We start from the raw sequence: 14650 nt of genomic DNA on the forward strand, positions 1-14650 counted from the left end.
TACAACAACGCTAAGAGGAACTTTTAAGATATTTTTAATAAACTAATTGTAAAAAAATAAATTGATAAAATGTATTAAGTTGCATTAGATTTTAATGTCTACCTTCTTGGTTAATCTTTGGTATATACATCTATATGCAATTATTTACGTAAATGGATGATTCATCTTTTAAATGTTGATAAATTCCAACTTGCTCAAATAGATTAGGTAACTGTAACTTAATATATCATAAAAATATCTACTTCGTAGTTGTTGTACTACTAGTACTAATATTAATAATGGTTGATGTTTGAAATCTAGTTGTGCTAACGTGGCAGACTCTTTACGTGCAAGATATTTCCAAAATTGAACTCTGCACTAAGTGCTCTGCTTAGTGTATTATGAAACTTAAGTCATTACTAGGGGTGTTCAAATAATCCGGTAACCCGAAGAACCCAACCCAAACCGTGAGGGTTGGGTTGGGTTAAGTAAATGTCTGGTTCGGGTTGGGTTTAAGATTTTAAGAACCAATCAGTTTGGTTCGGTTCTTGGGTTAGGAGAAAAAAAAATTAGTTTAACCCGAACCGAATCGGATTTAATCGTATATATGCATGTATTAAGTTTTCTAGGGTTTTGCTAGCCACCTCTTTGCCTCTCATCTCTCAATCTCCCTCTCAAGTCGCCTCTTCACCTCCATCTCTCATCTCTTTCTTAATCTCATCCCATTTCTCTCAATCTTCCTTTCAATCTCATCCCATATCTCACAATATCATCCCACCTCTCTCAATCTCACCATCTCAAGTCTCGTTTCTTGCCGTTCATGGTTATTGTTCGCATCTGTTGACAGTCGTTTGCATATGTTTGCTCTGTTCACTGTTGGCATATTTTTCAGCCATTTGCCTCTGTTCGCAGCCCTTCACCTCTGTTTGTGACCCTTTGCATCTGTTTGCCTCTATTTGTCGTCGTTTGCATCCTTCAGTCTGCTACTGTTTATTGTTGTTAGTCGTTCCTTCTCGTCTGCTACCCGTTCCATCGTCCAAACCCTCATTTGAAAAGAAAGAACAAAATGTAGAGCAATCCGATGATCTGAACCGACCCAACCTGAAAAATATAGGGTTGGGTTGGGTTGGCTAGTATAGTCGATTCCATCGGGTGGGGAAACAGTCCAACTCGAAATTTCGAGTTGGTCCAAAAAATGTCCTGAACTTGACCATACCCAACCCGTGAACACCCCTAGTCATTACTCAGTTTGGAAGAGCGAAGGAGATAGTAAAAAGTTAGATGCAAGATATTACCTATGTTTGAAAAGGGTTTGACTCATATTTCAATAAATGATAAGATGGGAAAATGTGCTCCAAACAATCTAGGTCGTAGTGATAGAAGATTCTTCACTGACTTTGACAGTAGACCTGTGAGATCGTATTCATACTTGAGAAAAGTGAATGGATATCTCGTTAGAAGAACTTTGCTCAAGAAAAGTAGAGCGTTTGAACGCATGGGCTCACCCTCCTTGGCCCATTTAGTAATATTGGGCCTTGAACCCTCTGACACCTGTGGATTCATCCACGTGTATTGTCAAAGTTCTTACAAAACAATAATTATAAGACGACGACAAAGCTGTGTCTAAAGTAATTACACAATTTACGGTTTGGTAATTCTAAATTATAGCAGCTAATATTTCTGACCATAAATGTCTTTTTCTGGATGCACTAAATATGGTAAGCGCGTGGATATATTTGCTAAGTGATAAGGTAAGTGGGATTCCTATTTCCCATTCTGCAGCCAATTTTTTCGTATTCTATATAGACTTGTATTTTTATCTATTTTTAAAACTAAAAATTAATTCAATAGACCAATCGATCATTTTTTTGGCATACTAATAATTTCCTAATCACTCCCTATTCTAAAATCTACCAACTAAAATTTATCAGTTATAGTTTTTATTTTGCCAATTTTTTAATACCACAGTGCAGACAGATGATGTGAATTAAGCCTACAACACTTGTAAGGTGAAGGAGATTGAAGGTACACCTTTAAAATAATAATCACCTGTCTTATCTACCACGATATGCTTTCATTTTGTTACCAAGAGGGACTAAATTTTATTATAATATTTGCAATTTTGTATTGATTGGGTAGGAAATTACTGTTGAACCGCTTTGACTGTAACAAACATTTGAAAATAATACAAATATTTCACTAGTTTCAAATAAATTAAAAGTTATTAGTATTGATATTAGGTCGATATTAATAATAATAAGGAAGTATCACGAAAATATCTTCCAAAATTTAATTTAGTCGATTATAAAATGGTAATAAAATTTGAGGGGCAGCAAAAGTGAAAGCCCACTAATAGAACACTCCACTCCACCAGAGATATATTTGATTAGCAATTTCTTTCTTGCTTCTCACTCCTCCTCCACTCTGAAAAATCATCTCACTCATCTTTTCTCCCTCACTTTCCATCATTTCCCCACCATCCAAACACCAATTTCGTCCATTTTCCCACTTCCCAAACATACCCATCTCAGAAAAATCTCATTATCCAGTTTCAGCCCTGAAGAACACAAAAAAGAATAAACCCCAAAATCTGTCTCTGTTTCAATCTCTGTTCGTTGGCGTTGTTGGGTTTGTTTCTGGCCATGGTTTCGTTCCCATTTGTTCTTCCATTTGCAATTTTTCTTTCCTTTGGCCTTCTCTTCGTCTTCCCTCTCAAGCAATCCCAATTCTCCTTCTTCGGCGATCTCCAGGACATCGCTCTCTTCCACAGAGCCACTCTACAGTCATCCCATGCCGGCGGTGGTGGCGGTGCCGGTGGCGGCGGCGGCGGCATTTCTTCCGTTTCGCGATTAGGTACTATTCGAAACCCTAAGCCCAAGATTGCGTTTCTCTTCCTCACTAACTCCGATCTATTCTTCGCCCCGTTGTGGGAACGGTTCTTCCGCGGCCATGGATTGCTCTTCAACATCTACATCCACGCCGATCCCTCCGTCGAAATCAACCCTCCCGGCGGTGTCTTCGAAGGCCGATTCATTCGGGCCGGGAAGACTGCGCGTGCGTCGCCGACACTCATCTCCGCCGCGCGTAGGCTTCTCGCTCGTGCGGTCATCGACGATCCTCTGAACCTCTACTTTGCCCTCGTCTCCCAACGCTGTATCCCTATCCATTCCTTCGATTTCATCTACAATTTCTTGTTTACAAATTCTATTACTTCGCTCCGATCCTTCTCTTTGAAATCTAACTACAAAAGCTACATCGAAATCCTCTCCGACGAGCCGAATCTGTACGCGCGATACGTCGCCCGCGGCGCCACCGCGATGCTCCCCGAAGTGCCGTTCGAGCGATTCAGAGTGGGATCGCAGTTCTTCATTTTGACTCGGAAGCACGCGGTGCTGGTGGTGAAGGAAAGGAAACTATGGAGGAAGTTCAAGCTGCCGTGCTTGGACGAGGAACCGTGTTACCCCGAGGAGCATTACTTCCCGACTTTGCTGTCCATGGCGGATCCGGAAGGTTGCAGCCATTACACCCTGACTAGGGTTAATTGGACGGGTTGTTGGGACGGGCATCCACACTTGTACACGCCGGAGGAGGTCTCGCCGGCGCTCATACACACGTTGAGGCAATCGAATTCCAGCTACTCTTACTTATTTGCCAGGAAGTTCTCGCCGGAATCCTTGACGCCGTTGATGCAAATCGCCGATGACGTCATTTTCCGGGACTGAAGCGTCTGCCTGTTGTTTTCTCCAACGGGTAAGCATTATTCATCCTTCCTTATAATTTCGTTATTACTTTTTTATTAAGCTCAAATTTTGTTTTAGGTTCATATACTATGTCTGATCTTTAGGTTGGGTAAAAATTAGGGTAGAAATCAAAGCTGGAAAAATCGTCGATCTGGATTCACAAAATATAAAATTGAAATTTTTTCGTGGGATTTCATTTTTCTTAAATTTGTCAAAATGGAGGATGAATTGAACTACTAACCTTTTAGTAAACCCTAAAATACAATTAGCTAATTAAATCTATTGAATGAAGTAGGTTGGGTAAAAGATGTTGATTGGTTTGCTTTCATAGAAATTGTTGATTGTGGGTACTCTCCTGCGTGCTTTAGCTTTAATTAGATTCCTTCGATTTTATATAAAATTTGAAAACTAATTAAAGATATTCGAGCATTAGGAAGTATAAATGTCGCATTAGAATAGATATAAAAGTGGAAGGATGAAAATGCAATTATAATCTTTATTTAATATTGATTAAGAAAAGGAAAGGTGTGAATGAAATTGATTGTCCTCAATCCACAAATGGGACAGAAAAGGACAAAGTTTGACTAAACTGACAAGAAACGGGAAATTGATCTAAATTCTCGAAAAATCAAAGCCACGTATTTGGTTTAAAAATGTTAATTGCATCCTCAGACTAGTTCTTAGATTTTTATTGAGTGAATGGGTACTGGACTGGTTAAGTGCTTAACTCACATAAGGAATTTTCCTTCAGACATTATTTTTTAATTTTGTTAGATTCTATCTCATTCTTAAATAGTGCTACTGGGCCATTTTATTTTAAAATAATGTCACATGATTGACAATAAATAGAAGTATTACAGAAATTTTCTGCTAAATGGATGTGAGTACCCTATAAAATTTTAGTACCACGTGAATGCTTGCTTACTCCCTGTGTTTATTCCATAAATTTTCTTTTAGTGTTTTTTTTTATAACTAGCCGTCGGAGCTTTTCTGGTACCCGCGCCTTTCCGATAGTCCGGACGCGGGAGACATTAAATATTTTTTATATTAAGCTTACAAAAAGGTTTGAACTTGACATATCTAAAAATCCATCTGGATGGCTGTTGGGCTATAATTTTTCTTTTAATGTTAGTCCGACTAATTTTTCTTTTAATGTTAGTGGACTTTCTTTTACAAATAATAAATGAAGATAGCATCTATACTTCTTGAGCGGTGAAAGTTTTCCTATCCTGGGGTTGAGTGGAGTGGGTTAGGTGAGAGGAGTGGGATATAAGAACCGTTTTGTCGTTTTCTTATAAACAAACCAAAACAGCCTCACGAAACCCAACAAACCGCGTCTGCAGGATTGCACTTCAGGGCAGGGCAGGCGCATGTTATGTTATATTATTAATGGTAGGCCCCGACCCCCTTAGCCTCAAGTGGACTCTTTTTGAATAGCTTCAAGGAATATTAATATTTAAACATTCTACCTGCTGCTGTTTATGCTTAATGCTGGGTTTTTTTACGGGAGCTGCCCCTGCTTAATGTTTTCTTGGTTTTCCCCATATCTCATGTGACCCCATTGCTGCCTTTTCTTTTCATTCCCATGTGACCCTACTCTTCTGGTCCTCTACTTCTTTGATTCCGTATTCTTAAAGCATATATTTATCCTCTTTTCCTCCTTTTTTCTTCTTTAAATCCTTGACCTTGATGCTACATAGTGAAAGGCTAAGCTAATTGCTCAACTGAAATTAAGATGAATTATTTATTTAAAAAAACATGGCTTTTTGAGTGAGTCTATAGAACTGTTTTTTAAAATTAACTAATATTTTAAAACTATTTCTCTTTGTTTTTAGATTGAAAAAGCTTTTTGAGTTTTATTTGGTTCATGTAAAGGAAATAGAAAAAACGGATTCTGATTATTGAGGATAAGAGACAAAAGATAGTTGCAGAACTCTTAGGTCACAAGCACCCATAGGGAAGTGTTGAACCTTGTCGCAGTCCACACCTCTCAAAAGATTCTCCACCCTTCTAACAATTATCATATTTCCCTCAAGCCAAATGTTCCACAAGATAGCAAGAAAAGCTACCATCCAGAAGGCAACCCTTGTCCCTAAATGGCGGATGGAACAACACCTCCTCTAACTTTGAGCGACACAATCCGTTATGTGCCAAAAGCACACCAAAGGTTTCCAAAAAAGTATCCCAATAGTCAGGTTATTGCCGATAGTTACATATTCGAGGCACAAAGTCCCAACTCTTTGAAGTGTTTTTGGACGAAATACACCTCTGAGGCAACATGGAAGAATCCATTTTAAGTATAACTAATAGTATTAATCCTTCATGGTAAGAGTTTTCAAACAGTGAATCTTGCCTTCTTCAGGGAAACAGAGAGAGTTTCTGATTAAGAGAACCACAGAAGATAGAGTAACAGGAGCAAAAGAAAACCCACTCAAAGGATTGTGACTACGTAAACAAATATCATAGACCTAGATGAAAACACGAGTAGGGTGATCAAAGAAGAGACGTGTGAAATTTCTTTATTTGAAAGCAGGTGGCCGAAATTAAATTTGTACAAATACAATATCTAAACCTTTTTTCCCTAGGGGTGGGAGATTAAAATTAATTCAGTTGGTCCCTAATGGGATCCCTATCTATTTCCTTTCGTTGTTCAGGAATCGCTCATCCAGTAGTCCTGAATTGGGAAAGATTATGAAGATTTGTTTGTGGGAAGGACTTGAGTATGGAAGGTCTTAGCTTGTTAGGTGGCGAGCAAGAACTTTCCCCTCCTGACTAATGGCTGTGGTGCTTTTCTCTAGCTTGATACTTGTTATGATCAAGTGTGTGGTTGCCACTTGCCAGTTTGTTGGGCGCATTACCTTTGTTGTGATTAAAGCCACATTCAGAGCCCTTGGAAAACATCTCCCATTTTATCCTGTGTTGCAATAACTCATTAAAATTTTCTATTAGATATTGCTTTTTATTCTGGTAAGATCACTGGATTTGCACTGATTCCCTCCATAATTTGTCTTTTGGCTTCTAGAACCATTTTTTTTTCTTTTATATATACATATATATGTGTATATATACGACGATGATGATGATGATTCTCCTTTTCCTGCAATTTTCATTTGGAAAGAGACCCATTTTCTTTGTCGAATACTTTTGCATTTACTCGTCTTGTTCTCCTTCTTACATAGAGTTCCTCTTTAACCAAAGCCCAGTGACTAGCATGTGGATAGTGGACTCTTGAGCCTTTGGACATCTGTTGGTAGTCCTCTCTTTCATACTTCCATTTATGTTAAAAACGGTTAGTTTTATCCTCCATGAAGTACTCAAGTACAGTCTTTAGGTGGTTGGGAAATGAGCTAGTCTATTGTCAAGCTGTATGTTATACATTGTTAGCTGATCTTACAGACTATTTGATGTTTTAAATCATTGTATAAATGAAGGACGATCATATGTTAGTCTTTAAATTTTATTGACAAAACATGAAAGCATTGGGTGATGGTGTTTGATTGCTAAACAACATCCATTGATTCAAGTGGAATTTATTGCTGTGAATTGGAATGTTGAACAACCTGTTCTGTAACTTTACTTGGTTAGGTAAGTTTACATCAACATAGTTTATGGAACTACCATGTGAAACGATTAACTGAGACAGAGACTACTAAAGTTGGCAAATTTTTCTTCTCTTGATGCTGACCGGTGGTGTCTGGTGGCAGGGACTGAAGGCTGTCCTCTGATTCTGGGGAGATTTTTTTTCTTTGGGGAAACCCTTAAATGGTTGAAGCGTGGAAAGAAGGCCACAACCCAACCCGAAAGTGAGCTTCTTATAACTCTATAGTTTGTACCGTGTTTTCTGTATAGTTAGTTCATAGCTTTCCAGTTGAATAATTGTACATCTTTTTTTTTTTTTTCCTCGTTCAAAATGTAAATGGAGGGGGGAGTGTTGGTGATTCTGGAGTTGAGGGTAGAGGAAAAAGCAGTGTGAAGAATCACTGGCTTTTGTTCATCTCTTTCCTTTTTTTTTTTTTTTTTTTTTCATTTTTCTCTATGTAATGTACATGAAAATTTCAATTTCTAGTTGGTTTCATCTGGAACAACCCAGAGAAGCTCAATATACTTCCCAATTCCCATATGGTGTTGATGTTATTCATACTGGAATGATGGTTCTATTTTTATGGGTCTTGTAGGTTGCTTTTTGAAAGAAAAATGAAAAATATTCATGGAAAACAAAAGCCCACTTCCAAAGGAGCCCATATATAGGAGACAACCTAAAATGGGCTTCAGTTTCAGTTGTTGTGACTGATAGGTAGAGAGTAAAAAATAGATGCCAACACCTTAGGGGGTCACAAAACTTAGTCATAGCCCACACCTTGCCCTTTGGGCTTTCAAGCCTTCTAAAAAGTACACATTTTTCTCGAGTTGCACACCGAAGAATTCTTCTTGTCTCAAGAACAGCAGCAGATGGAACAACACCTTCATCATTGAATGACGAGATCTATTAGGCACCATTCAAACTTTAGATGACATTCTCTATGACAAGTACTCTTATACATAACACGCACCAATGTGAACCCAACAACATATTGAAATGGTGAGAGGACAAGAGGATGAAGATAACATAAAAGGGAGGGCTTCCATCATAACCCTATCGTGACAATGAAACTTATCCAACAAAGAAAGTAGAAAAGATATATCAGGAATTTCTCTATCGATCAATAGATGTTGAAAGTCGAAGTTGTACGATGTGGAATCTTCAATATAAGAGAAGACAAAAGCCACTAGAGCAAACTTTAAAGAACAAAGGCAATAAAGGTTGTTGCTACCTTCCTTCAATACAATGATCTTCGAATAAAAAAATTGTTCTGTTTGTTCAAAATAATTGACTGAGTACACCTTCGTATTAGTTGGTATTGACTCTTAAATCCTTCTTATAAATCTCTTTTATAGGATATTGCAACTCCATTGGGACAGCAGTCATCAAATCCTTAACAATTTCATGGTTGAAACTCGTAGATGTGAATGTGAAACTTCCAATTTTTGAACTTCAGTGGAAAAAAAAAGGTATATATGGTTTGGATTAAATCATCCATACTCCACTACCTAAAGTTTAAAATAGTTATAGTCGGGTAGGTCTAGGTTTTTAGCATGTCTCTAGGTAGTGATCTGAGAATAGTTTAAATGACTGGGGTACCGGCGTCTTCTCTTAGAGTTTATAGATTTCAATCCTCTTTTCTCATTTGTAGTATTTATATTGTTAAAATAACATATAGTTAAAGAAGATATAATATTTATTAGTAATAGTTTGTCACTAACTAAACTAGTTGACACGTTTTTTTTTTTGCCTGTATCATTTTGTCTTTACTTCTCTATTAATGTTCATTATTATGACTGTCTTGTTATTTGTTACCTCACTGTTATTACATGACAATTAATTATTAGTCAACAGTGCAGAATTATCATGTTTCTATATATTTGCACGTTCAGTAGCTAATCAATTATTTACCAAATGCTAATAACAGGTGAATCAGGTATCTTTTTTTACCATTTCCTCTTTGTATTTTTTTACTGCCTCTCTTGGAGAAGAATCTGATGCCATTTTTTCAACTAAATGTTAATGGAAGTAGTATAAATGGTACAATGGGAGTACCCAAGAATCTTTTGCCGTTGATTGGTTAGGTAATATTTACTTTACTTTATTTCATTTATTCTTTTGGAAGGGAAAGAAAGCAAGAAAACAAAGTGGGATGAATAAAAGATAGCGACCAAACAATGATTGAAAACAACATGATGGTAGCATTGGATCACTCGTAAATTTATTCTTGTTAACTTTCATACTTCATCCTTCTTTTGACTGGTCTTCCACAGTCTCCTCCTCCTTTCCTTTCCCCCTTTAAACCAACCCACCTCTCTCTCTCTCTCTACCCCTCCTTTGCCTTTAAAACTTAGCCTAGCTGTGTTCAAATCCTGTAGAGAGAGAGAGAGAGAGAGAGAGAGAGAGAGAGAGAGAGAGAGAGAAAGATGGTTAATTATTCAGTGATTATTGAAAGGGGTGGGAGATCCAAGAAATCCCTTACTTTCATGCAAAGTTCACACTCATAAAGCAGAAAAGAAAGTGCTTTAATTGGAGGGGCTGGCGTTTATAAAAAACGCTGCACAATTTAGCTTTACCTTTCTTCTCCTAAAGACACTGCAAAAGCTCAGGCTGTGTGGAAACTTTGTCTCTCTCTCTCTCTCTCTCTCTCGCTCTCTCTCTCTCCCATCGCCACTCCTTTAATAATCTTTCTTCTGTTTCTCTCTCTAGAACCCAACCCACCATTGTTTGTTTTAAGTTGGCAGAGTTCTTCAGAGATGCATGAGATGGGTTTCCTCTCCAGTGAGACAGAATTGCAGAGAAAAGCTAGAAAAAAGCAATACCACCCCTTTGGAAATTATTTGCATTTTGAATGCTTTTAAGGACATCCTCAAAAGAATAGAAACCAGACACTCTCCTTCATGCCTACTTTCCTTTTTCTTTTTGTAAACTCTGCAATGATCGTTTTCTAGATCGTATATTTTAAGATCCCATGGATCCGATCGATCCATCCCATCATCATTTCTCCAAAAGAATCCTTTGCTCCTCGGGATCGATGTCCAATCCAATAATCAATCATTTTTCCTCCCCCAAATATATCCATTTTGCTTTAATTCCTTCATTACTATATGTTTCTTTTCATCTCTCATCCTAAACCAACTTTCAACTCATGGTCCCATTCCTTGGGTTTGCCATCAAACTAATTTTTTTACCTTTAAAGATTACCCATGTGTCCATTTTCAGAGTTTTACTGTCTGTCAATTTATGCCACCAACTGTCTTATGATTGGATGTATTATTAGAGTGGTTCATTAGAATGTCTGGTTTGTTGTATAACATATGCTCTGGGATTTTCACGGATGAGTTTTGGACTTTCGATGTTGTCTTGTCGGTACTTGGTCTGTACGACTTTGTGGGTGTTTGTAATCTGTTCGTGAAAATAAGATGGGTTATGACATATTAATAACTTTAGGTTTGTGTAATTCATGGGATTGAGAGAAGTAAATTAATAAAATTTCTTTGTATGAATGAATTTATGTGTGGTCAGTGTGTTGGTTGGTTCTTTTTAGTTAAAAGCTAGAGAGTTTGAATTTATTGTATGGTATATGTTCAGGATTTGCATGAACGAGCTTCATTATATTGTAGCTCATATTTGGTTTGTCGTCATATATTTATAATTTGTAAAAGTAAATGTATAAGAGCTCCGAAGAGGCAGTTGGGGTATTTTGGTCATACTGACTTAGATCTTTAAGTTTGAACTTTAGACTTTGGGATAATAAAAACCACATATTATTATACATATGGTAAATTTTGTTTGTGCATGAATGGATTTTATTATATGATCAATGTTTGGTTTATTAGTGAGTTTAGAGATGGGATACAATAACCTCATGTGATTGGTAAAATCGATGCTTTCGAAAAAATAAAATCTCTGAATCAATGTTCAATAAAAAATTACTACTTAAAATATGGTGGGATTATTACGCATTGTCTCTTCTTTCTTATCAAAAGTGGGTATTGTTTCGTGGTAATTGGTATGTACGATCTCTCATTCCCACATATTGTACTCAAAAAAGAAAAAGAAAAAAAAACTCTCTAGTGGATTCAACTTACTATCCATTTATTTTTCAAGCAGGAATTATTATTTACTGAATTAAGTTTAGATATACGTCCAACCCATAGTCAAATATTGAGTTTTCTGGCTATTTATATATTTATATGTATTTTTTTCTTTTTTCTTTTTTTAAGACATTCTATTTGCTACAAGGTGTAGTTTTGATGTGACAATGTAATTATATAATTTTTGAAGAGTAACATTATTTATATATATAGTTTTTTCATTTTTCTTTTTGGGTCCCAATTTCAAACTCTCAACAAGACATTTTGATGACTCCTATTTTATTTTTTTCCCTTTTTGTTCTCATCTACCCACTAAAACTTTTTTGAGAAGTAGGGTTTGACTTCTAATTAATGAGGTAAGTAATTAACCACAAACAGCATTTTATAAATGTAATTAAGACCCTATTATTCTTTTAAGAAAGATTTAGGAATTAGAACTAAAGGCTAGAAGAGAAGAGAGAGAGAATTTTGTCCTTTATTCTCTAATGGGAACATAGCTCGAGGTCCTGTCTTTATTTGACAAATTTGAACACTTTTTTTTTTCTCTTTATAATGGTTTTTATTTTGATATTATTTATAAATTAATAGATATAAAAATATATATAGCATGAGGAAGAAGCCATCCCAATGTTTTATTGACTCTATAATTCTTTAATTGAACTTTCTCACTTTGATGTATTGCTTTAGTTTGGGTTTCTTGTTGGCAGAGGAAGGCATATTTTAACCTTCCAAAACAATCAAACTTTCTCAATTTTTGAGAGCCCAAACTCTTTTTTTTTTTCTTTCTCATCCTTTTTTTTCTTAATCTTTACAAAAAGAAAAAAAAAGAAAAAAGAAAACTCCTAATTTGAACCTAAATAATAAACGATATCAGTCAATATCGCTCCCTATTGTCACTATAGACCTCAATTCTTTTTTCTTTTGCTTTCACTTTTTGGATCGGGCTAAATAGAATTAGGTTTTGTTTGATAACATTCCTGTTTATTATTTCTAATTTTTTTAAAATGTAAGCTTTTGTTTCTTGTTTTTTGTTTATGTTTTTTTCTTCAAAACATAAATAAAAGTATTATTTTATTATAATATTTAAAAATAAATAAAATGTAAAATTTTGAATATTTAATTAAAAAATAAAGTTTTTTAAAATTTAAAATTACAGAGGACTAGAAACAAGAAAAGAGTTACAAAACATGTATCTTTTTTTTTCAATGGAAATAAATAACCAAAAACAATACCAAACTAGCCTTAAAATTTAGGTTTTTATATATATATATATATATATATATATATTTAATTGAGCTGATGAATAATAATGGTTAATCCATTCTATAAAAATTTGAAATAAAAGAGTGAAATTAAGGGTATAATAATAAGCATTTATTATTCCTTTTGTGATTGTAAAAGTAAGAATATCTTTATGAAATAAAGATTTGGATGCTTCTTAATTCTTTTTCATGTTTTTTTTTCTTTTTTGTACTTTTAGATTCCTAATCATCCGCGCCATTACTTTTCAAAGTTGAGAGAGATTTCAAAATTATAGATATGTATTTATATTATAAAGAAATTCAATTTCATCCTTTTCCATTTTGGAAAAAGTGGGATCAACAGTAACTTTTTGTGTTCCTTTTCAATATTTTTTGTACCAACTTGCTTCTTAGATTAGGACTATAATTATGCGACAAATTTAACTTTATGAGACGAAAATTAGTATAAGTGGTAATAGAAAATATTTTATTAACCCTCGGTGAGAAGATAAAATATCAAATTTTGGATTTTTGCGTGAAATCCCTGTTATTTTTTATTCAATTGCTACAAGATTAATAATTCCATGAGTTTGGGCTCCACATAAAAACATCCCTTTCTATGTATTCGGATATAACCCATAAGGGTTTGACTGTTCCTTGTACATGAACCCTTGTGACGGTTTTGCACAGCAACGACGCTTCTAATTTATATAACTGCATAAAAATTGTAGTGTGAAAATGTAATGTCTTAAATATGATGCGAGGAGGTAAAAGGATTACATCCAAGTTCTGCGACAAAATACATAAACATTGCAAATAAACAAAATATGGTATTATTAATATTCATGGGTTTCATCTCAAAACCAATTGGCAATGAGAGGATTAGTCCATATCTATCAATGTGGGATCCTTAACAGGTATGTATTTATTTTTTAGTATTTATAATGAAATAAAATTATGTCGCAGTCGAAGACGCTGCCGTTTGATGACTCATTTTAAGCACTAACTAAAAACGACGTTGTTGTAGCATAGCAAAGCAATATTATTTTCATTGTTGTATAGCATATCAACATTTCTTTTTTCAAAACCAATAATCGATTATGTAAATTAATGATTTAAAATAAATAGACTATAATAATCTAGTCAGTTAGTTTAGTGATATATAGAGATGGGCTACAAAGAAAATATTATATTTTATAACTTCTTTAATATTAAAAAAATAAATTTACAATGAAATTTCTTATTTCCTTACTCCTAACTTGATTTATCCTATATCCTAGTTGTTAATAATATCACATACTATATATTATATATTATATATTATAGTCATTTCTTTGTCTTCTTTCATTTAACTTTTTTTAAGAATCCGAATGTGATAAAAGCTTCTTAGAAAATTTATTCTATGATAAGGTTTCATCATGATAGAATATTTGAATACTTCTCCAAATAACAATGAAAAATGGAATCAAAGAAAAAATGGTGTTAGAAATTAATTGAAAGGTATTTAGATAATATTATGATCTAATTAATCTTGATTACCAAACTTATTATAATACTTCTAAATCCTCAAGGTGAGTAGGAGCACAAAATTATATTAGTAGAAAATAGAATAAGAGAAAATCAAATACTTTGTACTCTAAAAAAAAGGAACTTGATGAAATATAAGCTAGGAGTAAAATAATGGCTATTATAAAAGTGAAATATAACAGATAATTAGAAAATTCAAAACACCCAAATAAATTTTTTTATCACCAGATTCTCGGACTAAATCCAATAGGTTGGGGTGAGAATCGAACTCACATCCTCTTGATTGGAGATATATGTCAATTACCGCTGAGCTATGCTCGTTTTGGCACAAAACCCACCACATTTAAGGTAGCGAGAGAAAGTAATTTTGTCACATTTCGAGTCGTATATATTTCAATGTACGATAAATGACTCATCTAAATGACATGTTACTATAAAATAGGATACTAGTCTTCAATTATTTATTTTTTATTATTATTATTATTT

The 14650-nt window shown here is 34.6% G+C and overlaps 1 protein-coding gene and 1 long non-coding RNA gene across 8 annotated transcripts; one reads left to right on the top strand and one right to left on the bottom strand.

Moving 5' to 3' along the window:
* Positions 1-250: 250 nt before the first annotated feature.
* On the top strand, positions 251-7839 carry LOC111006101 (core-2/I-branching beta-1,6-N-acetylglucosaminyltransferase family protein). 7 transcript variants are annotated; one of them, XR_015790423.1, is made up of 3 exons: positions 251-3729; positions 6899-7008; positions 7424-7839. XR_015790423.1 is itself a non-coding variant. In XM_088123256.1 (2 exons), the coding sequence occupies exon 1, from the start codon at positions 2622-2624 to the stop codon at positions 3699-3701; it is 1080 nt and encodes a 359-aa protein (XP_087979382.1). In that variant the 5' UTR covers positions 251-2621; the 3' UTR covers positions 3702-3729; positions 7305-7839. The 7 variants fall into 7 exon arrangements, 3 of the variants coding, with proteins under 3 accessions (XP_087979382.1, XP_087979383.1, XP_087979381.1); XR_015790425.1 differs by having other exon boundaries at positions 6899-6969; XR_015790424.1 differs by having other exon boundaries at positions 6923-7008.
* On the bottom strand, positions 7718-11470 carry LOC148212058 (uncharacterized). Its single transcript, XR_015790429.1, has 2 exons — positions 9876-11470; positions 7718-9671 (listed from the first exon to the last, which is right to left on the bottom strand). It is a non-coding gene; the product is annotated as an uncharacterized LOC148212058 (long non-coding RNA).
* Between the last annotated feature and the right edge of the window lie 3180 nt (positions 11471-14650).

This window comes from Momordica charantia (genome assembly GCF_013281855.1).
Source record: "Momordica charantia cultivar OHB3-1 chromosome 4 unlocalized genomic scaffold, Mcharantia_2.0 BLBB01000004.1, whole genome shotgun sequence".
Lineage (NCBI taxonomy): Eukaryota > Viridiplantae > Streptophyta > Magnoliopsida > Cucurbitales > Cucurbitaceae > Momordica > Momordica charantia.